The sequence below is a fragment of the Nicotiana attenuata genome, chromosome 2, assembly GCF_001879085.1.
Source record: "Nicotiana attenuata strain UT chromosome 2, NIATTr2, whole genome shotgun sequence".
NCBI lineage: Eukaryota > Viridiplantae > Streptophyta > Magnoliopsida > Solanales > Solanaceae > Nicotiana > Nicotiana attenuata.
The window spans coordinates 45,432,624-45,457,796 of record NC_031990.1 but is presented as its reverse complement, the minus strand read 5'-3'; the positions used below and the strand labels follow the sequence as shown (position 1 = coordinate 45,457,796).

The 25,173-nt window shown below is 38.1% G+C and overlaps 4 protein-coding genes across 6 annotated transcripts; 3 read left to right on the top strand and 1 right to left on the bottom strand.

The window, feature by feature from the left end:
* Positions 1,530-3,146, top strand: LOC109219059 (mucin-5AC-like). The gene has a single exon (XM_019383475.1). The coding sequence runs from the start codon at positions 1,530-1,532 to the stop codon at positions 3,144-3,146; it is 1,617 nt and encodes a 538-aa protein (XP_019239020.1).
* Positions 7,894-14,214, top strand: LOC109208747 (KH domain-containing protein HEN4-like). 3 transcript variants are annotated; one of them, XM_019371917.1, is made up of 8 exons: positions 7,894-8,069; positions 8,866-9,461; positions 9,933-10,361; positions 10,456-10,713; positions 11,339-11,602; positions 11,749-11,867; positions 12,226-12,294; positions 13,067-14,214. In XM_019371917.1, the coding sequence occupies exons 2-7, from the start codon at positions 8,886-8,888 to the stop codon at positions 12,272-12,274; spliced, it is 1,695 nt and encodes a 564-aa protein (XP_019227462.1). In that variant the 5' UTR covers positions 7,894-8,069; positions 8,866-8,885; the 3' UTR covers positions 12,275-12,294; positions 13,067-14,214. The 3 variants fall into 3 exon arrangements, with proteins under 3 accessions (XP_019227462.1, XP_019227456.1, XP_019227448.1); XM_019371911.1 differs by having other exon boundaries at positions 12,845-14,214; XM_019371903.1 differs by having other exon boundaries at positions 12,473-14,214.
* Positions 17,578-21,306, top strand: LOC109219053 (pentatricopeptide repeat-containing protein At5g15280). Its single transcript, XM_019383463.1, has one exon. The coding sequence runs from the start codon at positions 17,578-17,580 to the stop codon at positions 21,304-21,306; it is 3,729 nt and encodes a 1,242-aa protein (XP_019239008.1).
* LOC109222959 (casparian strip membrane protein 1) lies at positions 22,223-23,661 on the bottom strand. The gene is made up of 3 exons (XM_019387239.1): positions 23,344-23,661; positions 23,111-23,234; positions 22,223-22,724 (listed from the first exon to the last, which is right to left on the bottom strand). Exons 1-3 carry the CDS (start codon positions 23,556-23,558, stop codon positions 22,509-22,511), a joined length of 555 nt encoding a protein of 184 aa, XP_019242784.1. The 5' UTR covers positions 23,559-23,661; the 3' UTR covers positions 22,223-22,508.

Here is a 25,173-nt window from a genome sequence, read left to right as displayed (position 1 = left end):
TTTTTAATTATTCGTGCATCACGTGGTTACTAATACTAGTGAAGGAATTAATAGATAAGCAAAAGTATTAAAATTGACCCGTTTAAATGCTTTCTTAACTAGTAAATTAGCAAATACTCGTGAAATATGTTACTTCTACTCCAAGCAACGCGTTACGTTAAATTAGCAATTCTTAACATAATGGGTCAAACGAATAGTTTTTTCAAGTGCCAGCACAAGTCGTTTAAAATTATCTTTTGAAGTCACATAATATTTGAAAGATTGCTTTTGAAATATTGTTTATGAGAAGTTAATTGTATACAAAAGATACTAAATTAAAGCATAATTACTATTTTATAAATATTTCACTCAAAGTATATGCATTCATTATTGATAGCAGATATTAGAAAAATAAGTATATAATTATTACATATTTTATATGAAAAACATGAGATGAACAATTACGTAAAAGATTAAAGTGTAATAATAGGGAGAGAAACAACTTATTGTTAAAAAGAGGAAAGTCAAAAGTGTTATTTTCTCAGTTTCAAAAATATTAAAACAGTTAGCAGTATTAGATCGATTTAAAGAACTTCTAGTTTTCGATCTTAATTCGAACATCAATTTAACACTTTATAGTAAAATTCATACAATTAAGAACCAGGTAAAAAGTACTCTAAATCACAATTTTTAAATTTTAAATAAATATATAAATAAGCAAAATAATAAATATTGAAAGCTATTTGTATTAATAAGTATAAAATTTAAAAGTTCATGTTTCTATTATTGAAATAATTTTATTGGCTTTGATTTAACTCAAAAAGGGAGGCCACAGGTTAGATAGAGAAGCTCCTCCTTCTCTCTACAATCATCTTCCTCCTATACTCAACTTCTCTATTCTCACAACAATTTTCAACCATGAACCACCCCTCCACCCCTCCCCACAATTCCCCAGAACCACCAGACATTAGTAATATGCATATCGACTCTCCTCCACATAACCCCTCTACAGCCAAGCATTCAAAGAAACTCTCCTCAACCAACAGCTTCTTCCACATACCAATCCCTAAACACTAAACCATCCATCACCTCTAGATTTAACCGATGAAACAACAAATGACCTTCATTACGATTGCCTCATTCCCCTTACCTCCACAGATAAGTCTAGACTATACTCTCCTCGGAAACACTCAGTCATAGTGAAACTGTTTGGTCGACAAGTAGGACACCACATCCTAAAAAACAAACTCACTGCCTTGTGGCAGCCTACTGAGGATGTCTCTCCTATCGATCTAGGCTGTGATTTTTTCCTCATAAAATTCCAACAGGAAGAAAGTATGCAGAAAGCTCTACATGGGGGGCCTTGGTTCATTTTCAACCACTTTTTATCCGTTCGCAAATGGGAGCCTAAGTTCATTGCTTCCAGTGCTCAACTCATGTATTCAGCCGTTTGGATTCGTCTATCAGAGTTGCCTACAGAGTTCTATGACTTTGAAATCTTGCAAAGAGTTGGTTAAAAGATAGGCACATTATTAAAAATCGACACATGCATGTCTGCCACCACGCGAGGTCGTTATGCTCGCATCTGCATTGAGGTGCCTATTGAACAACCAGTGAAGTCCCATGTATTTATTGGAAATCATAGACAACAAATCCTGTACGAAGGACTATCCATGCTCTGCACCTATTGTGGAAGATTTGGCCATACGAAGACTCTTTGTACCTACTCACTTTCCACTACAAATCCTTCCCAACCTTCTTCCTCAAGTTCACCCAAACATCCACACCTGCCTTGTCCTACACCAAATGCCATTAGTAGTGAATGGCAAACTGTATCATTCCAAGCCAGACGTAAGAATACTAGCCCATTAAGAGGTAAAAAAACCTCTCCAACAAGCCCTACTCACACCATACAACACCTTGTTCCTACCAGCACAGACGAGCCAACAGGATCGCACCATCTCCGCTACATGGACAACACAGGTACGTCTTCTAATTCCCCACTCCCATCCCCGATTCCCCCCTCTAAAAAAATTGACAAATCGGCCCCTGGGAAGTTTTTTACTAAGGAATTGCTACAATTACTTAATGAAAATACGGAGGAAACCACACCCAATTCTTCATCGGACCCTTCCCCTTCGGACCCTGGCCCAACACAATCTCTCTCTAAGCCCAGTAATACCAGCACCGCACTCTCTACCCATGCAATTGGCCTGGCCCAATTTTCCACCACTACACCGACTACACAACTTATCCACCAATCAGACGCACCTTCCTCCACGTCTACTCCATTAATTGCCTCCCAATCCCACGTGGCTTCGCCTTTACACGTAGCTGCCACCTCAACCTCTCAGCATTCCCAAACCCCAATTACGTCTGCCATGCTCATTACAGACCCCCATCATGATGGCCCTAGGAAACCTACCACCCCAAGCCCAAACCAATTACGACCCACTTCTTCGTTAGCCCAGACACCCCCTCTCGAACCCAATAACCCACCCATGCAAGAATCATCATTTCACCTTTCAAATCCACCGTTCCATCTGGCCACTCCCATAAATTCCTTCACTGAAGAAAATCCATTAATACCCCCTACTACTTCTAATACCACTATCTTATGCAACGACCCCAACTTAACTAATGTTATAATTAATCAACATGAACCTAATGGGACTAAACCATCAACACAGAAGAACCCGAGCTCACTCATCCTCACCACTTCACAGACATCCCCTCACCATGAATCCACCAAGCAACAACTGGAACCAACCCACCCCACATCTACCACCACTATTCATCACACAATACCCTCCCATGCAAGCTTACCCAAACTCCTGGCTCGAGATGAGCCTACAAGACCATGCATTGACCTTCATGATGGAAGTCGAAGGTCAGGAGGTGATACTAGTGCTACAGAATCCGGCAGACATTGCCCAAATAGTTACAGAGGGCATGAGGATGGGAGTGGAGTTGTACAACCAATATCTATGGGCGATGCACCCTCCCTCCTCCATGCAACACGTTCAAACTCACACCCCGTTGCCCCCGATGTACCACAATCAAACTGCCTCAATGGAGCTTCCATTCTACCCCACTCAACTGCCAGCAAACTCATTAGTGCCATGGATACAACCCAGGGCATCACTATACATCCCCTCACCCTATAAGCTCAGGAAACCCCTTATCAACCAACTCCGATACGCCACCAACAAAACCCTCTCTACGGACTAGAAGAAATTGCTCAACTAGAGGTGGGAGCAGACATGGTGGAGAACAGGGAAACGAGACCCATTCTGTGCTTTCTCAACAACAACAAACACTACGACCTAAAAGAACATTATGCAAGAAAAATGATTATAATGTGTCCCAAGGAACTTCAAAGCTGCTCGTTTAACATCCGTCCGACAAACAACCCAGAAGTGGGAAAATACGGGGTAGTACTGATACCCTCGTTGCAAGTAATGACCTCGACTACCATGGAGACCCAGCGGGCTCCCCCTCCATCTCCCCCTCGCATTAATCAAATGCAGTTCATCATTTGGAATTGCTGGGGAGCTCAGTCACAAGATTTTAAACGGAATTTTAGGTCTCTTCTCAACTATCACCAGCCAGCCCTAGTTGCTCTACTCGAGACTCATGTTCAGTGCCATGATCACTTGAAGGATGAATTTGGCTTCACTCATCTTGCTGAGGCTCCTGCTCAAGGCTATTCTGGCGGAATTGCATTATTATGGCAAGGCGACTTGCTACACCTTGACCAAATTGAGGTATCTTCACAGGCAATTCATTCCATCATCCGGGTATTACCTAATACTCAACGCTGGCTTTTTTCTGTTATTTACGCAAAAAATAATATACATGCACAAAATGAATTATGGGATCAGTTAAGACACTTGCATGATCATACAAATCTGCCTTGGTTGATTGGGGGGACTTTAACGATGTAACTCGTGCTAATGAAAAGTATGGTGGTAACCCCCTCAATAACTCTAGATGTGATAATTTTATTAAATGTCTAGACTACTGTCACCTACTTGATTTAGGATTTAGAGGTAGTCGATTTACCTGGACTAATAAACGTAATTTTGCTAATCGAATACTTGAAAGATTAGATAGATTTGTTAGTAATTATGAGTGGCTTACTCTATTTCCTAAGGCTACAGTCCAACACCTCCCCCGAACTCATTCCGACCATTGTCCTCTACTTCTCACCTTAAGGCATAATTTTAGACGTCAAAAGATATTTCGATTCGAAACCATTTGGGCATCCCACCCTTCCTTTATTCACCTTATTAATAAAAATTGGAGCCCCAATCAAACCCTCCTTAATGCTATAGAAACCTTTACTGATGATGTACAACAATGGAATCAACATACCTTTGGCAACATTTTTAAAAAACAAAAAATAATCCTAGCTCGATTAAATGGTATTCAATCTTCCACCAAATACACTACTAGCCACTTCCTCCAATTACTGGAACACGACCTAATAGAAGAATATAATCACCTGTTAAGATTAGAAGATGAGTTTTGAAAACTCAAATCTCGGATAGATTGGCTACAGCAGGGTGATGCTAATACGAAGTTTTTTTCACATCACTACACTTCATAGAAGGAGACGTAATACAATCACCGCTCTTAAAGATTTAGGAGGAAATTGGGTCACGGAGCAACCACAAGTGGATTCCCTCATCACTAATTACTATGAATCCTTATTTACCACTACCCATTCTCAATACCCTCGTCAAATCATGAGCCCTGATAATCACACTCTAACTCCCAATGACAACCTCTCCTTATCCAGATTTCCTTCTATTAAAGAAATATACCAAACACTCCAATCCTTCAAACCTTTGAAGGCCCCGGGGCCGGATGGCCTTCACCCTTATTTTTACCAACAATTTTGGCCCCAAATATCCACTTCAGTCGTCTCCTTTTGTAACGAGGTGTTCCTTTCTGGCACAATACCAAATCAGGCAAATACCACATATCTTTGTCTCATACCAAAAATCAAGAACCCCTCTATGATTACTCAATATCGCCCAATTGGGCTTTGCAATACCATATATAAATTAATAACTAAAATAATCGTGCGTCGTATCAAACCTCTCATTAATAAATTAATTAGTCCTGAACAATCTTCCTTTCTAAAAGGACGTCGGGCTGCTGATAACGCTATCATCGTTCAAGAAATCCTCCACAAATTTAGGAAGAAGAAAGGCAAAATTGCCAACTTTTTAATAAAATTAGATCTTGAAAAAGCGTTTGATAAAATGGAATGGGCATTCATTAAAGAAACCTTGCACTTCTTTAATTTCCCCTCTAACTTAATAAAACTCATTATGTCGTGCATCACCACCACTTCCATCTCAATCCTTATCAATGGACACCCCTCTCCTTATTTCCAACCCACTAGGGGTATTAGACAAGGCGACCCACTATCTCCATATATTTTCATTTTATGTCTCGAACGTCTCTCTAGACAAATACACCAACCGGTGGATTACCAACAATGGAAACCTATTAAACTCTCACCTAGAGGGCCTCTAATACCTCATCTATTTTTTGCGGATGATATCACTTTCACATCCCTCATCACCACCTCCTCTGTGCACTCCATAATAGACACACTCACAAGTTTCACTCAGAGGTCAGGCCAGAGTATTAATTTCCTGAAATTAAAAAATTTATTTTTTGCAAAATACTTCCCCTTCAGACAGACACTTTGCCCTCTCGTCTTTTAACATGAAGGAAGGTTCCGCCTTTGGTAAATACCTTGGATTTCCCTTATTTGTAAAGAGACCCATGGCACATGACTTCCAATATATCCTTTATAACTTTAAAACTAGATTATCAGGATGGAAATCTCAATTCCTTTCCATTGCGGGACGCACTACTCTTATTAATTCTACACTAAACACCTTACCAAATCATGTTATGCAATTCATTAAAATCCCAAGCGAAGTCATCTCTAAAATGAACCGATACCAATGAAACTTTCTTTGGGGAATTACGGACCGTAAAAAAAGAATCCACTTAGTAAACTGGGAGGTAGTACAAAGAACTAAGCAACAAGGTGGTCTAGGCATCCACAATTTAACTACTAAGAACAATTCCCTACTAGGAAATCTGGCATGGAGATTTTTTCACAATACTAATTCCCTATGGGCTTCCGTTCTCCGTCACCTTTATTCACACCGGAAATCCGGTACTCAAGGCTCCCCCACCTGGAAAAATATTTTAATGGGCTGGAACCTCTGCCAAATCGGAATTGTTTGGCATATTGCTGGGGGTCATACAATCAATATGTGGCACGAGCCATGGATAGAACCTAATATAACTCTTCGTCAGCTAATACATGGTCCACTCTCACCCCAAGAGACCCAAGCCACACTTAGTCAGTATATTTCCCACAATACAATTGATACCTCTTCCTTAACATTTCCCATTCTTGAGAATATAGCTTCTCAAATAGCTCAAATTTTCGTTCCCTCTTTAACTACCCCTCAAGCCACGGATAAAATCATCTGGGGACTTACCTCTAATGGTAAGTTCTCAGTAAAGTCTCTCTACTCTTCTCTCCAATTACCAGCTCCACCATTCCCACACCACTGGCTCTGGAAACTCCATCTACCTCCAAAGATAATATACTTCCTGTGGTTAGTTTCTCATCAACGTCTACCTACTGCTTCATACCTCTACCATATAAATATTACCTCGACTAATCTCTGCACCTTATGCTAGCACCATATTGAAAATAATTACCATCTTCTTTTCAAATGCCCGCGCACCACTGCTATATGGGCTCACCTAGGATTAACAACCCACGTTCAACACTGCCACTCCCACTCGCTTACTCCCATTCAAGCAATCCATTATATAATACATCATGCAAATGCCTTAAACTGTAATGTACCTCCAACCACTTTCATTCCGTATATTGCATGGCATATTTGGAAGTTAAGGAACCATTTAATTTTTAGTAGTCCCAATACAAAACCACCTCCCTCTACTAAGAACTTAATCGCTCAAGCAGTGGAGTTTCACTTCCTTATCAATACACAACGGATAGATCAACGGTCAAAGCATGTAGCTACTCCTATGTATATAAAATGGCATCCACCGGCAGTAGGCACTATAAAGCTAAACACAGATGGTGCGGCCAAAGCTAACCCTACTATCAATGGTCTGGGAGGCATTTTCCGAAATTCTGATGGACATTGCCTACTTGGTTATATGGGATCATCCTCACAGGCAATTCCACATGCATGGAATTAAAAGCCTTATTACAGGGTTTACAACTTGCAAAACAACATCACCTCAAACCATTGGAAATAAATGTGGACTCAACCGAGGTAATAACAATGCTTAAAAATGATAATCTCCATTACTCATCCTCTCTATTGGAATGCAGGTACTTACTCCAGCAGCTGGGTAATCCGCTCATCAAACACACATTCAGGGAGCAAAACTACGCAACACATTTGTTAGCTAAACAAGGCTCTGCTATCCAAGCTCGGGATACCACCACTACTTTCACTCATCCGCTAGACTTTTTGCTACAACAACTACTAGCTGATCAGCAAGGAACTATCTATAAGCGTTTTGTAAAACCTTGCAATGATTCTGACATAATCTATAATCCAGCAGACTTAGGAAATGACCCTTTACAGGGCCAATCGTTGGATCACTCTTTTTGTACTAATGTGCTATTAGCTCCTTGTAATGTTCCTACTTAATTAATATAAAGCTCTTTAGCGGACCCAAAAAAAAAAAAAAACCTCAAAAGGAAAAAACAATCTTTGAATTATTACTCATTTTCTTTTCCAAGACAAGCACCCTTTTATTTTATTTTGCGGAAAACAAAATAAAACTAATATTTCGAAAGAAAAGGAGGAAAAATCCAGCAGATAAACAACACACAGCAGTGTACGTGGCCCGTTGGATAAAAATAGAAGGCCTTACTGCAGCACGACGAGGCGGGGTCAAAAACCCTAGATATTTATCAACGCACACCCACAGAAAGACACACACAGTAATCGCTACCTTCTGTTCGCTAGATTCGTATCCCTTAGCAGTTTACTCCCGAGGTATTATCAGTTATGTTCTCTATGTTATTATGCAAATTTCGCTTTTCCTTTTCTCTTGTACTGTTAGGCTATTACATCTCTTATTGATATGAATGGATCTCCAGAAGGATACTCGGATCTGACTCTAACTATTTAGGATTGAGGTGTAGTTATTGTAGTTCCATAAATCTCTGATTTTCAGATCTATGTTTCTTGGCGGATCTGTGCTCTTTGTTCTTTAATGTAGTTTGATAAGTGTATTATGTGTGTTTGTCTTTAACACAATTAATAATTAAAGAAAAAAGAAATTTCTAGAATTGACAGTGCTTTTGAAAGTTCATGAATTGGTCACTTGTGTATAGGCTCAGACACCATGTAATATTTGCTTGCGTGTCTTTATGGTTCCGTGAGGAATAGTGTTTAGTCTACCAGGGACTGTTGTCACATGCATCCAAGTTTAATGTTTTGTTGCTATCAGAATCTCTAGGAAATCCTGCTGATGTAGAATGTTTTATCGAGCATGTTGTATTGTATCAGGGTAACATGTTGAGTATTTGAGGTAATATGGCAATTGGCATGAAACTAAATGAAAGTTGACTGAACCTATATTTTTCCGATAAGCAGCTTAATTGTATCTCCAAGCTTTTAATTTTTGTTTCTTTCACCTATTCTTGTTTCTTAGGTTGGGTTGGGACAAGGTTATGGGTACTTGTGCTGATGTGAGACTAATTTCTATCTGAATTGTTACAAGTTTTAGTAATTGGATTTACTCTTTATGGATTTATGACTTCTGTTGCAATTTTTCAATGATAAACAGTGTTTTGTCCATATTTTGTAATGGCTGGTCGGCGGGATAGCTATGGGAAGCGGTCTCATTCTCAGTCAGACTACAGTGAAAATGGGGGAAATAAAAGGAGAAGTACTAGAAACGATAAGGATCCTTTCTCTATTGGCCCGGATGATACAGTATACCGGTACTTGTGCCCAATAAAGAAGATTGGCAGTATCATAGGTAAAGGAGGGGAAATTGTTAAACAATTAAGGGTGGACACTAAATCAAAAATCAGAATTGGAGAGACAGTACCTGACTGTGATGAACGCGTTGTCACCATCTACAGCTCAAGTGAAGAAACAAATGAGTTTGATGGCACTGAAGATCGTGTTTGTCCATCTCAGGATGCCCTATTCAGAGTATATGATAAAATTGTTAATGACGACACTATGGACGAGGACTCTGAGGAAGCACCACAGGTTACTGTTAAGCTTCTAGTACCTTCAGATCAGGTTGGATGTATTATCGGAAAAGGGGGACAGATAGTTCAGGACATTCGGAGTGAAACTGGTGCGCAGATTCGTATTTTGAAAGATAAGCATTTGCCTGCATGTGCATTGAGCTCAGATGAACTTGTGCAGGTAATGCGATCACCTTCCATCTCTCCACTTGTGTTGCCTCTGTACCTGCGAACTCGCAATGTTATATCAAAATTTTTTCTTGGTTAGTAAGTTTGATTAGGTGCTCATTCTTCATGCTTCTTGCTGGCTATCACATTTCAGCCTACTTACTTTGGGGATCTTCTTCTTGTTTACAACTTGGTTGACTGTCTGATTTATAAATATACAAAGGGATTAATCATACTGCACTTCTGTTTCGCTCCACCTCTTGAAATTTATTTATGACTGCCCAAGTTGCATTGTTACACAGACATACATTTGGATGGCTCAGTTTCTTTAGTTATAAATGTATGGCCAATTTTCTTAGTAATCGTCTGTTGATCATGCTGGGACTCAATTTTTTATCCTACTGCTCTTAGCCATGGGAATTTAAAAATAAGTTTAGCTGAAATAATGTCACTACTCATCTGGTTGTTGGTTACTTGGTGTTAGATATCTGGTGAAGTTGCTGTAGTGAGGAAGGCTCTCTATGAAATTGCAACTCGTCTTCACAATAATCCATCCCGTTCTCAACACATGCTAGCCTCCGATGCACCAAATGTCTACTCATCGAGCAGTTCACTTATAGCTCCTGCTGGTGGTGCTCCAATTGTGGGAATAGCTCCACTAGTGGGGCCGTATGGGGGTTATAAAGGGGAGAGTGGTGACTGGTCGAGGACTTTCTACTCAGCTCCAAGGGATGAATCATCTTCAAAGGAATTTTCTCTTCGTTTAGTGTGTCCATCTGCAAATATTGGAGGTGTTATTGGCAAAGGTGGTGTCATAATAAACCAAATTAGACAAGAATCTGGTGCAGTGATCAAGGTTAATAGTTCTAATACTGAAGGTGACAATTGTGTGATTTCTATTTCTGCAAAAGAGGTAAATGTTTTCTATTTAAATGGATGTTCGTCAGAATATGCAACTTGAGGATCTTTGTCCACTTAGTAAAGATGTATTTTTATGCTTTGTCTAGTTTTTTGAGGACACATATTCTCCCACAATTGAAGCAGCATTGCGCTTGCAACCAAGGTGCCGTGAGGAAGTGGAACGGGATTCAGGTATTATATCATACACCACAAGGTTGCTGGTTCCAGCATCCCGAATTGGCTGTCTTATTGGGAAAGGAGGATCCATAATAAATGAGATGAGGAAAATCACGAAAGCTAATATTCGTATTCTCTCGAAGGAAGACCTTCCGAAGGTTGCAGCTGAAGATGAGGAGATGGTACAGGTAATTATTCATTGTTAATACTAATTGGGTATTTTGAATATGTAAGGATATCCCCCACTGATTAAAAGGAAAAAAGGTCAGTGATTTCCCCTCTTGTAAAACCAGCTACTGGAGTATGAATATACAATATGAATGAGGCGTCTTTGATCATCACCAAAAAAAATGATGGGCTTTTGATGTGCATGTTGGACATCTTTGATAGCCATAGATTGCCTTTGATCCATTTATGTTCATGAATTGTTTTGGGGAAAGGGGTCTGGCATGAATGGAACTATTGTTTCAGAGGATGTGTCTTTTCCCCTGTTTGTTTTTCCCACTGCTGTGTTGTACCTGCTGTTTCACAAAATTAAACCTCCAAAAAGAGAAAAAAAGAGGCGGAAAGATCATGCCAATGTGAAAAGCTAAGGATGCTGATGCAAACAATTTTTTTCTTCTAGTAGTTCCTTTTCTTTCTTATTATTCCTGTCTATATTATTATTATACTTATTCTCCTCGTTTTCTGTAATTTATTTAGGAGCTTCTATCTTTATACTTGTTATTTTGCTTTGAATAACTTACTCTAAGGACCAGATTGCTTTTCATTTTTCTTAACTGAACCTAGTTATATACTTCCAACATTCATCAGATATCAGGAGATCTTGATGTGGCAAAGGATGCACTCGTACAAGTAACTTCACGTTTAAGGGCAAATCTTTTTGAAAAAGAGGGGCCCATGTCTGCCTTTGTGCAAGTTCTTCCCTACCTCCCCATGTCAACGGATTCAGATACTTTGAAATATGAAAACAGAGATGCTAGGAGACATGCACGAGAACATTCCTACTCAACTGGGTATGGTGGTACTAGTGATCTTCCACATGCTGATGGTTTTGGAAGTTATGGTACTCTCCAGGTAAAACTTTGTTTCATTGATTTGTGCAAAGGAGTTTTTGGGAGTTGCAGTGTTCTCCAGAAGTTCTGTCATTTGTTTCTTTCGGCTAGCTTTCTACTACTTTTGCGGAGCAGCTTTTGTTAATTAATTTCTAATTCCATTTGCAGAGTAGTAGTAGTTTAGGGTATGGGGCATATGAAGGATATTCCCCTGCTTATCCGAAAGAAGGATATTCCCCTGCTTATCCAAAAGAAGGATATTCCCATGGGCGTTCCAGTGGATCTGGGTGAGTTCTTCTTGCCTTCCCTTCGCCAGTGTTGAGTAGGTTTGGTTTCCTATGTAATGGTGATACTGGTATCATGCTGCCTCTAGGTTTTCTTGAAAGAAAAACAAGCACGAGATCGTAGTTTCATTATTTCTTGAATTGTATGCTTTTCAAGAAGCTAAATCTTTTGACCATATATTTGGATCTTGCATGTTTACGTCTGACCTAATGTCATTGTGGTTAGGACTTGTGGTTGGTGAGTTTGTTCTGCCCTTTCTTGCAGAGGATTTCTTATTTAGCTCGTCTACTCTGAACTGCTCTAAAGAATTCAAAGTTGCTTCTGCAATTCTTATTCATTATGTTAAGTTTATGTTACCAGGTCATCAAGGCAAAACTCTGCCTCCCGGAGAAAAAGTTATGGTTATTAGAGCTTGTAACAGGACCACAGGTAGCCCATGAATTTTGGCTCTATTGCATTGAATTTTTAATTTGAGTAGCTGGTTTTATATACCTAGCCCGGCTCATACAAAGTAATACACAGTTTGGTATGATGACCTAACCTATCTTCCAATTATGAAACTAATGATATTCTTTTCCCTTTGTTTCCTTTCCCTCGCTACAAACAGCCGAGATATCTGAAGCCTGAAGCCAGCCTACTGTCACCTTTGATGAAGCCTCATGCCTAAACCAGATGACCAGATGAATGCAGATATCGAAATCCATTGCCTACCTTGATGTTTTCCTTAGGAGGACCATGTCCGAAGATCTTACCTACTATCAAAATTTGCCAAGACCTGACACCATATATTTCCGAGATCAAACTCTTGTGCTTCCAAGAACCTGTGTAGCCTGCGGCCTCATCCTTTCTTCCCATTTGTAGTCTACTATAGATGAATTTCACTGTCAAATCTCGGCCATGTGTCCTGTTGTCTTGTTTTCAGTTTATTGTTATTTGTATGAATCTACTGTTAGTTGGATTTTCATATTTGATGCTGCAGATGCTAGACCTGGTGGAGATTTCTGTGTGTTGTTCTAGTTTTGATTATGATGCAATGTTGCGAAATGAGCCCCTTCACAATATCTTCAAAAGTATTGCTACGTTACTAGAAAGCCTGCATATTTCTTCATTATCTGCGATAATATTCAATCATGATTTCCTATGTGTCCTTGTCATTTTATTGGCAAAAGTATCTTGCTAAAAGTAGATTGCTCTTCTGAAGAGGATGTCGTGGCTATGGAATGTGCATACAGCTTAAGCTACATGGGTGCCTGCAGTTCTCTGTAGACACTGGATCTTCATTGCTGTGATTAGTAGTGCTATATGTATCAGTAATGCCAAAACGCAGTGATATTCACTGTCAATCAATGTGGAATCTGATAGCTCTTGGGAGTACTGGTTGGAATTAACTGAAGCAGGTATATATCTTATGGTAAGTCTCAATATTCTTTTTATTGGATGCTTACTTTTGTTATATGATTTATGTGCAAGTGCTGATATTATTGCGCAATGAATCAGCATATTTGGTGGAATTTACTCATGTATGCAAAAGTAGGTACTCATATTTTCTCTGCATTTGTTTGACTATAATGTTGTTTCAAAAGTGTCTGCTCCCATCTGAAGTTAAACCATCTCTTCTTTGTTCTCTTTCATACTGTTTTTGGACACAGTTAGTATGCTTCATTTGCTGATGCCTTTATTATTGCTCCTATCATGCAATGCTCCATTGTTTGTCCTTCTTGAGAGTGGTGGGGGTTGAGTTGGAGGGTTGGCTATGTCTTGAAGAAGGGTGGTTGAATGATATGAGAGGATACTTGTTTACAAAGACAATCGATCATGGGGTGTGAAAATCGATCCTGAGTTGGGTTGATCTCATACAAGTAGTTGTACCAAGTTGAGGCTTTAGTAGGAGATTGATCCTACAACTAATCATGCGAATTAGAAGTTGCTCTCCTATTGCATAGAATATAGAAGTTCTATATAATTTGTCATGTGTTATCTTTCTTCCTTCCCCTTGCCCCCCCCCCCCCCACCCCCACCCCACCCACAACAACAACAACAAAAACACACAAAAAAACCCACCACACACACTCCAACAAAAAAAACCACCACCACCACACGCAGTTCTTTAAAATCCCCCTGGTGGACATCACAGTTGGAACTTGTTCTAGACAGTCGACTTGCTTGATTATTGACTGGAATTACAACAGGTGCGGTAAAATTACCCCTCATATGATCCAGTTGTTTCTTAGGGTGGTAGATGTTTTTTTTTAATATTTTGATATGTTTGATGTATTCATTAGGTATCCGTATTTGTAATACAACCTTTTGGATGGTAATATTTTGCCTAAGATTCGGAGTTTTTGTTTCCGCTAGAGGCCAAATGACACAGTATCTAATTACAGCGCATTATCTACGTCAGAAGTTAAACCTCCGTGGTTAGGCAAGTTATTTCTTCATTTTCGAAGATAGACGTAATGCGTAAATGTTGATTACCTACACGTTGGTTACTGAAGAATGAGATGTGGAAGGGAGTATTCAACAACTGAAAATCATAGTATTCCGTCAATGATATTTAAATTGCGATCTCCTTAAGCTTGGCTGATAATAATTTAGAAAATGATGCAAATTAAATCTGTCTTAGCTAGTGTCTTTTGAAGTTATGTTTCGATATGTATTTTATTTTGAAGGCAAACTGAATTTTTGTGAGTGGAAGTTTTGCCCAAAAATTGATTTAGACTAGTTTTTGGGAATTTGAATTTTTAAAAATTTTTCTTTTCAAAATCTGAACAAATTTTATGAATAAATAATGTTTTCAGAATTTTTTTTTGCTTCAAAAGTAATCAAAATTTATGTCCAAATGGGTGCTTAATGTGTCTGTTGTACATGCTCTTCTTACTTGCGAGAAAAGAATAAAAATTTCACGGCGTGCTATTTGGGCACAGACACTTAACCTATATCCAGTTTTTTTTGGAAATTATTTGACGTGTACCCAATATTAACGTACTTCAGAAAGAGGCTGATTTTCTCCTCCTATTTCGGTTAGTAAATCTTCCTGCAATTGGCTCGAACCTGACCATTGGTGTCCATTTGAAAAGAGTGGGGAATTTTACAGCTTTGCCTCAAAGTTCACGAGCAGATTAAACAATGTCCCTCTGCATAAACTTTCACTCTATATATACTCTCTTTTTCTGTAGAGAACAGTTTCTACAAATTTGTGAAATTTTCGGCGATTTAACTGTCATCGATGGTGATTGTTGATTGAACTGTCATCGATGGCGATTGTCATTTTCGAATTGGATCTCTAGCAGCGGCGAGTTAACTGATTCCATGTAAATATCATATTGGTGCTTTAATAGTTCTGGGTTTTGAATAAAACAAATAGGCTCAATTATTATAATAATTACAGTTATGCCTCGAAGTTACAAGAATAAATTGCACAAGCAAAGTAAGCACAGTGCTAAGGAGAGAGCGGAGAATATTCAGATTCTGATGAGGATGAGAAGATGAAGGAGAAGAATAAGCAAGCAACTTAAATGTCTAAAGTTTGGCTTGTGTCAAGTACCAATTCAGTAGAAAAATATCCGAAGTTTGACTAAGTTGGCCTTGGCAAGCCAGCTAAGCTTCAATCAAAATTATCTGAAGTTTGGACTTGACAAGGCCATACTATAAGGCGAAAATACATGAAGTTTGCCAAACTCCAGACACCCCCGAGACGAACTTTGCAATTTCAGTTTTTGTAAGTTTGAAGTTGTGCCCAAAGTGGTAAATTTGCAAAAGTATTTCAGCTTTACAATCGCCCCAATAGTGGGTATTTGTGCACTTCACGGCCCGCCTCCCCACAAAAGAGGGTGTAAAATGTAATTCCGTTAAAAGAAAAGATAAGAGAGATTGTTTTAGATGGCTCGGGAGTTGTTGTTAAAAAGTATGCAATAAGAACAATTTTAAAGACTATGATTTTTTGCAAGAAAGGACTCAAGTAGCACAGTGATGGATTTAGTTGCATCAGGATATAAATAATACCAAACATGTCTTAGAGATGAAAAAACATGTATAAGTTAGTTCTTTTTATTTCTAGCCATTGGGTAAATACTAAAGGGATCTTCTCATCTGTGTTGTTGATTGAATTTGCTCAAGAGCTAGTGTTTTTGAAAGAAATCAGCCGATCAAGATGCCGGGGATAAACGATGCTTTTTAGCAATCTTTTGACATCTTTTGTAAACCTTTTCGCTCTTGGACTTGATTTTCTTTGGCTTTAGGTGATGTAGATGTACCTTCTTTAGCCTCTTGATCATTTCATGGTGGCATTTGTTTCCCATGTTTACTAACTTGATGCAGCATTTTCGACTCACCTTTTTATCCTCAAACACGGCCATGACAATCTCTTTGGCGCATTTCTCATTCATCTTTCTCGCGCATTCTTCCAAGAACCTTTGACGTTCTGAAGACTCTTCATCGGGCTGATGACTCGGGGGTTCTGAGGCGTTTCTTGCGTGTTGGTCAGCACTAGGTGAAGAAGCCTTGGGTTGATAACTCGGGGGTAAGGTATATCCCCAGTGTTGTTTAGTAACATGAGAAGAAGACTTAGGTTGATGACTATGGTGTTTGGAGGTATGTTCTGAGTGTTGCTCAGTAATGTGGGCAGAAGCCGCGAACGCCACATTGGCTGTTAACACGAACACAACCATGGCGAAACCTTTGGGAAAAGAAGATGATGCTGCCATTGCTTACAGTTTACGAATTGTTGAGTTGAAACCTTTAGTGGTCCAGAAACTACAAATAGATTTTATAGAACTTGAATGCTCTTTAAAAGTTTATTCATCATTTCAGTTTCATTTACACAAAGTTGTCTTTATGACTAAGTGAATTCAAGAGCAATTTCTCATTTAGAGTTTGTCCAGAAGCTTTGTACCGCATTTATGCAATGTTTTCTAATTTTTCTTTTTCATCCGTCAGCAAGACGTTTGGATTGGTAACCAAATTTAAAATTAAGTTCCTAAAATACCACAGTATAATTATTTTTCTACTAAGGAAAAAATATCATATGAATATGAATGAATTATTACTTCTCATTGCGGAATTTTGTTAATGATACTAGTTAATCATCTAAATACTTGCCACTACTACTATATTCTCAATCCCAAGCTAGTTCAAAATGACTATTTTTATGACGAGTCAACCTACCAACACGAAAAAATTATTTCCTATGTTCACTCACATTTTGAATGGAAGAAGATGATCTTATAAAGATCTCTAACAGTTTATTTTTTCTTGTGTTATTTTTTACTGATCTCATATGAAAATGATTATATATTAAAATAATATTTGTAATGGACAACAAACTCAAATCTCCCCGGGAAATACTAAGAATTAAAAGGTGTTTGGGTAAGCTTATAAATAGATCAAACCAGCTTAACTGCTTAAGCTGATAATCGCACCATCAACTCAATATGATATTTAAACACACCGTTTATTTATGAAATCAATTATTCAATACCTAAAAATGCTTTTTCATCATTTAATCGGCTAACCCAAATGAGTTACAAGGCTTGAGAGGGGCCCAGAAGGGAGGCTGGTGAAATTTTGACGTTGACCATTCACAGCCCATAATCTTTTTTCTGAAGCCCAAAATTTATACATGAAAAGTAGCCCAATGACCAGTCCCTAGATCAGGACCAGGACCAGAACTAGGGGAGTGTCATCCCTGTAACTCCGACACATCCCGGCGGTCGAATGCTTCAACCTCTCCGTGGATTCCGAAAACACAAAACTCACATCAAACAGGTTGCTTCACTTCTCTTTCAGCTTTCTTCTTTTCCAATAAGAGTTCAAGAGTTTCAGCAACATACTACAAAAGCAACATATATTAGCCAAGATTTATCTTCAGCTATTTTCTCTGGTGTTGAAAAATCTGTAAATTCTGGTTCTTTAAGCTTGTTGAGTAATAAAGGTAAGATTTTGCATAACCCCTTTATTAAAGATTGCCTTTTTAGGCTATCTGAGATCTCCCCTGCAACTGCTCGTAGGTTTTGGAGAGTTACTGTGTTGAATCCTCATGATGTTCTTGAAATTTTACTGGGTTTTCAAAATGATAGTGGAAATTTTGAGGTTGAGGTTAAAAAGATTGAATCATTATGGGGAATTTATTGGTGGACTAGTGAGCAAAGTAGTAATTTTAAGCATCTCCCTAAGGCCTCTGAGATCATTGCCTCAATGCTTGTCCGTGCCGGGTTGTTTAAGGAAGTTGAGTGCTTGGTTTCATTGTTGGATAGCCAAGGAACTTTCTTGGATAATCATGAGATTTACAGTAATCTAATTGAAGTGTTTGTGTGTGATCATCGATTAGAGAAAGCTATTACATGTTATGATCGAATGAGGATGCATGGTTTATCCCCATCAATGTCATGTTATCGAGTTCTCCTCGATTTCTTGATTCAAATAAATGAAACACAATTGGCATTTCAAATTTATACTGATGCTGTAGACATTGGCTTAGGAAGGAGTGTATCTGAAGGGGGCATTTATGAGGGTGTTATTAGACTTTTATGTGCCGCTGCAAAAGTTCAGGATGCCAGGAATCTGGTTAAGAAGGCCCTGGATTTTGGAATTGAACCTAATCATCTAGTCCTCAATTCTGTTGCTTCTGGTTATTGTGGTAAAAGAGATTATGATGATCTGCTGAGTTTCTTTGTCGACATTAGTTGCAAACCTGATGCAACTGTGGTCAATAAGCTCATACATTCTGTATGTGGACAATTTGGTTTTGTGAGTGGGAACTCATATGTGCTGAAGTTAGATCAATTGGGTTTTTCTATGAATGAAATAACATTTGGGATTTTGATTGGATGGGCTTGTCGTGAAGGAAAACTGAAGGATGCCTTCTTTTATCTCTCAGAGATCCTTTCAATAAATCTAAAGCCTCATATATATTCCTATGATGCTATTCTCAGTGGGCTTTTCAAGGAGGGTATGTGGAAGCACTACCGAGATATTCTTCTAGAAATGGATGATCAGGAGGTGGAGCCCCAATTATCTACTTTCAGGGTTCTTTTAGCTGGGTTTTGTAAAGCTAGGCAATTTGATGAAGTGAACATAGTGGTTTCAAAGATGGTAGATCGTGGCTTGTACCAACTATCACCTACAGAAGATCCACTTTCCGGAGCATTTAGATTCTTAGGACTCAACTCTTCTGCTGTGAAAATCAGAAGAGACAATGATACAAGATTTCATAAAGCAGAATTCTTTGATAATCTAGGCAATGGGCTTTATCTGGATACGGATCTGGAACAGTATGAGAGAGCTATTGATAAAGTCCTTAACGATGCCATGCTTCCTGATTTTAACTCCTTTGTATGGGATGATTACATGAAAAAAGACATGAAAGATGCTGTGATGATGGTGGATCAAATAACTCGTTGGGGCCAAGAAATATCCTTAGGTGCTCTGGATGCCCTAGTGAAAGGGCTGTGTGCATCTAACATTTGTATTAAGACCATTTCTGATCTGTTGGAGAAAGCTCCAAATTTGACATGTAAGCTTGATCGAGAAATTTTGAATAAGCTTGTTCAGAAATACAGCAAAAAAGGATATTTGCACAGGGCAAGAGCGATTTTGCATGGCATGCTAGGAAGACATATAAGACTTGATAGTGAAACTCATACTGCTCTGCTGACGGGCTTATGCAAGAAAGGTGATATGAGAGGTCTAACCGCTTACTGGAACCTCGCACAAAATAATAACTGGTTACCTGATTTGGAGGGTGGGAAAGAACTCTTCGGTCGCCTATGCAGGCGAAGACGGCTTAATGAATCACTAGAGCTTTTTAAAACCTTACTGTCGCTCTACCCTAATGAAGTAAGTGATGCTTTTCATGTGTTCCTTGAAAAGCTCAGTGCTGAAGGTTTCTCAAGCACTGCTAAGGTTCTGGCAAAGGAAATCCTGAGCCAGGGAAGTATTTTGAGTCACTCGGCTCATAGCCATCTTATTCTACAGTTCTGTAAATGGAGAAGTTTTTGTGAAGCTGCTGTCCTTTGTGATAGCATGCTTGCTAAGGACTGGATCCCGCCCTTGGACGCATCTGTGCAATTAATTCCTCAGCTGTGTAGGTCTGCTAATTCTGACAAAGCTGTTGCGCTGAAAGATATTTGTTTAAGAGACCAGCCTTCTGCTGTGCTTCCTTTACACGGTGCTTTAATTCATGGGTTTTTCAAGTCCGGGAGGATAAGAGAAGCAATCAGTCTCTTCCAAGAGACATTGGCAAAGGATCTATTTCTGAGTGTGGAAATTTATGATGTTCTGTTTCAAGGCTACTGTCAAGCTAAAAAGAGGAAGAAAGTCGAGGAGCTGCTTGGCGTCGTGATAAGGAAGAACTTAGGTATCAGTGTCGCAAGTTACCGCAATATAGTGCGGCTGATGTGTACAGAAGGCAAGGTATCTACAGCATTATGCCTGAAAGAACATATGCTTAAACAAAGCAACCCTCCTACTGCCGTGATTTATAATATTTTGATTTATTCCCTTTTCTCAGTTAACGAAACATCAGTTGTTAATACTCTTGTATATGAGCTCCTAGGTATAGGACTGCAACTAGATGAGGTGACTTACAATTATCTCGTTCAGGGGCTCTGTTGGTGTAAAGATTTGTCATCTGCCACACAATATCTAAAAACTATGATGGAGAAAGATCTGAGGCCAAGTAACCGTAGTTTGAGAGAGGTGATAAAATGCCTTTGTTGTTATGGGGAGCTTGAAGAAGCTTTAAGCTTGAGCAAGGAAATGGAGTTTAAAGGTCGGAATCATGGTTCAGTCATTCAAATTAATATAGTGGAGACCCTTCTTTCTCAAGGTAAGCTAAGGGAAGCCATAAACTTTTTGGACCGGATGGCAATAAAAGGCCTCATTCCTGAAAATATTGATTATAATTATCTGATTAAGCGACTTTGTCAGCACGGAAGGGTAGATAAATCAGTAGATCTTATGGACATTATGTTGAGAAAAGGGAATGTGCCAGAGTCTAGCAGTTTTGATTACGTGATTCAGAATTTCTGTACTTGGCGTAAACTGGATGTAGCGCTGAATTTCCATGCAGAGATGTTATGTAGAAATCAAAGGCCTAGCATAAACACTTGGAGCATTCTAATCAAGAGCTTAAGTGAAGGAGGACAAGTTGAAGAGGCAGGAAAACAACTTGATTCAATGATTCAGCTTGGTGAAATCCCGAGCAGGGAAACGTATTCATTGCTGATCAACATGTATCGCTCCCAGAATAATCTTAACAAGGCATCTGAGCTCCTACGTTCCATGCAACGATGTGGATATGAACCTGATTTTGAAACTCACTGGTCTCTGATAAACAATTTGCGTGATTCAAGTGATAATATAAATAATGGCAAGCAGAATGGGGGATTTTTGTCCAGATTTCTTTCAGAAGTTGGATTTGCTAGGAAGAATAAAGGGGGATGAAATATCTTGTACCATCGTTTGTGCATGTCTAAGCTTGGTTTTTTCTTTTAGCTATATGTATCTTTTGTTTGCCACTTATCCTTTTTCTCTCCCTTTTTTTCTTTTATCTTCCATCTTTCTTCCTCCCTTGCTTTCCTCTTCTTTCTTCTTGCCCTTCCTGAGCCGAGGGTCTATTGGAAACAGCCTCTCTACCTGAATTAGGTAGGGGTAAGGTCTGCGTACAGACTACCCTCCCAGACCCCACTTGTTGGATCAAACTGGGTTTGTTGTTGTTGTTGTATATGTATCTTTTGTTATATTTGGTCCGAGTATAGTTGCCTCTGTCATTCTTTTATATATAGGTTTCACTTATATGAAAGCCACAAGTAGCAGGCTTTACAAGCGTTGGAGCGCAATGGTATTTCAGGTCATTGCAAACTGCAAAAATGACAATAGTTAAAAAAAAAAAACGGTGTGTGTGTGTGTGTGTGTGTTTGGTTGGTTGGGTTGGGGGGGGGGGGTTATTTGAAGTTGAAGTTGAAAGATTATTTGGAATTTGTTGTATTTGGATATGAGTTTTACTTGGGAAAAGTTGAAGATTTTGTAAGTAAATTCACTTGAAGTACTTCTCGAATAAGTTTTTCAATATTCCATTAGTATTTGCAAATATTTTAGAGGTCAGTATTCAATGATATTATGGTATATTAGACACAAGCAAAATACATATAAAAATGCCAAAAGTATTGTTAGTATGTCTTTAATATACTAAGAGTATGTTGTTAAGGATACGACGAGAATGTTAAAGTGCAAAAGATTTCAAATGTAGGAGGTTTAAAAATAAGAACGAATGGAGGAGTAATAATTGTTGCGTGTATACTACAAGAATGGTGCATGTATATAACCTTGTTTAAGACCAAAAAAGGAAAGCAATAACCCACAATGCAAAACAAACCATTAATTAATATAATTTCTTGTACAGAAGAATCCTTGATTACACATAAATGAAAACTTAAAAAAAATAAAGAAGGCTCCACGTATCACAGAAAGCACATCCTTTTATACAAGAAATTACGTGGAAATTAAAGCAAGAACACAAGGAACAATCTTAAACATGAGAGATACAAGGTACGTAAACTCAAATCTTGAAAAACATAGAAACGAGCACACATTAAAACCCACAAGCTAAGTGATACGTACAGCTGGGCAAGAAGAAATTAAATTAATCAACGACGAGAAAGGGAGAGAGCAGAGAGCAAGACTAAGAGTATGAAGATTATAATTCCAATAAAGGAACCAACTAAGGAACCAGAAGTACGATGGCAAAAGGAGTCGTATTGTTGGCAGATTGGAAACCAGTTTGTCTTTGTATTTCCTTTGTGTGCTAAGTACACTATTGCTGCTGATGCTGATGCTCCCGCCGTCAATAGCGCCATCATTGCCTTCATTTGAAAATGAGACAGTACGGTTAGTTTAAAGTTCTATGATGTAAGAAATCTCTACACGATCACGTCATTTAAATGGTAATTATAGGTAAAAATTCATATTATAAGCATGCATTTAAGTGATAACTTGGTAAATTTAAATGCATCTAACCTACAATAACATGTCAACTCCAATCCGCATATAAAAAAAAAGGAGTTTTATAAGTATTGCACACTGACGATGATAAAGTATATTTAGATAATCATGTTGCTTATATATAGTGTAATTACAAGTATATATAACTTATTACTACTTCCCAAAAGATCTTTATACTTGTGGTAATATATATAACTTAATCCTAATAAAGAAAAGGAAAAGGAAAAGGAAAAGGAAAAGGAAATACCGCGTCAAAGAATATTAAGGCAATCCTGCTTGCTTGTGCTCGACTCCTCATGATGTGGAAGATGGACATCCCCAGAGAAAGTAGCAGATATGCACTTACTATTGCATTTGCAACCACAAAGAACCTGTATAATTTCAACATGTGGATTAATTACGTACTAAGGTCTTTTTGTGTATATATACTGACATGCACTGCATGTTGATCATAAGATATAGTAGTGTATAAGTGCTTACGTGAAGGTGGGTAGATCGCTATACTTGGCCCTGAAACGAACGAACTGAGTGAAAAAAGGTAGTGTTTCATTAGTAGTTCCCATGGCAATGGCACTTCCTAAGGTGGCAATTATGGCGATTATCCTTAGAAATAAGTCAAGTATAGACATTCCTCTATTCACCCCTCTTTGTGTAACCTTGGAACCATGACCAACTTCAACTGCACCTGCCTTCATTTTTCTTAATTAATTAAAGACTTGCTACGTACAAATATTGTAAGAAGAGGAAAGAAGACTATGATCTTTTGGAATTGTGCTTGCTTTAGAGGGCTGAACATGCCAATTTATATGCGTCGAGAAACACATAATTAACACCACACACCTTTAATATTACACCAGCTCACCATACATGTTACCCAAGTGGCAATTCCTCTTTGGATTTTAATACACTATTTAATTATGTGTTGCTAAATTACTAATGTCTACACTTACTTATCTCTAATTTAATCACCTTTTCTACAATTTCATGTAAATAAAACATATTTCAACAAATTACAACATTTTGTATATCAAATAGGGTTGAATTTTGTTACCAAACTTCTACTTATTTAATTATATTTTAAAATATTTTTCTTTAAGTACGAGCCTATTTTTTTTCCCCAAACACATGAAATTTTTTGTCGTCGACAGTGAGACTTGAACCAATGATTTCTATCTACTCATATTATATGTATATGTTAAGTTGTGTAATCACATTGACCTTGTTTACTAACTAGGAGTATATCTTTAGCACAGGTAAATGATTCCTATTTTCATGATTCTTCGATTGATGTGGTTCATAGTCTTAATTTAGAAACTAATCATATATATGTCGTATTAAACTTCAAATATACACTGGCTCTGTTTTAAATCTAATTTGGAAGTAGGTCAATGCTATTATATTGGGCCATTTAACATTAATCACCAATTTTAGCCTATGAGCTAAAGTACAATATTCCAGTTAAAATATCAATATTTCTGTAACGTAGACCTCATTCATATCTGGTCAAACTGCCAAAAAAGAAAAAAGATGGTAATACAAGTTGGACCTAAATCAAGACAACTGTGACACCTACTAGCTCTTTTCACTTTTCCATAATGTCCACCTGCTCTCGTACTTGCTCTACCGTCAATGAATTGAATATATCTCCAACTCCATTATACTTTTTTTTTTCTCCAGAAATATTGGAAATTTTTATTGTTAATAGCTTGAAAAAGGAAGTAGCTTACATGTGTAAGGTAAGATCCAATTTCTTATACACATTTTTTAGTTAAAGCTTTTTCTGAATTGAGTATCATATCCTGAGCACGTTAGGCAGTTGGACCTGATAAGGTTCTTTCCTTCTGGAGAGAAACAAATGAAGGATGAGTAGTTGGATTGTGGCCTATGTGAAATATATTATTTCTCGCTAACCAATCCAATTCATTCCAGGTATATTATTTCCTTGGAAACAGATACACTATTATATTGTTATGTGGACATCTGGAATGAAATAGCCCGTACCAACAAAGGTAATTAATTATTTTAATGAACAAATTTTCGTGTTAAAAAAGTTAGCACTAATATAAACTACTTCATTCGTACTGCAAGAGAAACACCAAAGATTTAGTTATGTGGAGCCGCCAGTTTTTAGTATGGAGCGTTGGGTCTTTTTATGCGACGTTAATCCAAATTAGTCGGACTAGTAAATTTTGCATATGAAATAATTATCTATAAGAAATTAAGTCCTAACTCCTAGCCGCCAATTAGGAAGACGCAAAAGGAAAGAAGATGGATTGGTTGAAATTCAAACTTTGGATATTCTATCTAGTA

What these genes read in the sequence shown, in the direction of transcription:
- LOC109219053 (XM_019383463.1), top strand. Translation starts at nt 17,578, where the DNA reads ATGCTTCAACCTCTCCGTGGATTCCGAAAACACAAAACTCACATCAAA.
- LOC109219059 (XM_019383475.1), top strand. Translation starts at nt 1,530, where the DNA reads ATGTCTGCCACCACGCGAGGTCGTTATGCTCGCATCTGCATTGAGGTG.
- LOC109208747 (XM_019371917.1), top strand. Translation starts at nt 8,886, where the DNA reads ATGGCTGGTCGGCGGGATAGCTATGGGAAGCGGTCTCATTCTCAGTCA. An exon ending in TTTCTATTTCTGCAAAAGAG is followed by an intron (nt 10,362 to 10,455) that starts GTAAATGTTTTC and finishes TGCTTTGTCTAG; the next exon opens with TTTTTTGAGGACACATATTC. An exon ending in GGGCGTTCCAGTGGATCTGG is followed by an intron (nt 11,868 to 12,225) that starts GTGAGTTCTTCT and finishes TTATGTTACCAG; the next exon opens with GTCATCAAGGCAAAACTCTG.
- LOC109222959 (XM_019387239.1), bottom strand. Translation starts at nt 23,558, where the DNA reads ATGAAGGCAGGTGCAGTTGAAGTTGGTCATGGTTCCAAGGTTACACAA. An exon ending in AGCGATCTACCCACCTTCAC is followed by an intron (nt 23,235 to 23,343) that starts GTAAGCACTTAT and finishes GAAATTATACAG; the next exon opens with GTTCTTTGTGGTTGCAAATG. An exon ending in CCTTAATATTCTTTGACGCG is followed by an intron (nt 22,725 to 23,110) that starts GTATTTCCTTTT and finishes TTTCAAATGAAG; the next exon opens with GCAATGATGGCGCTATTGAC.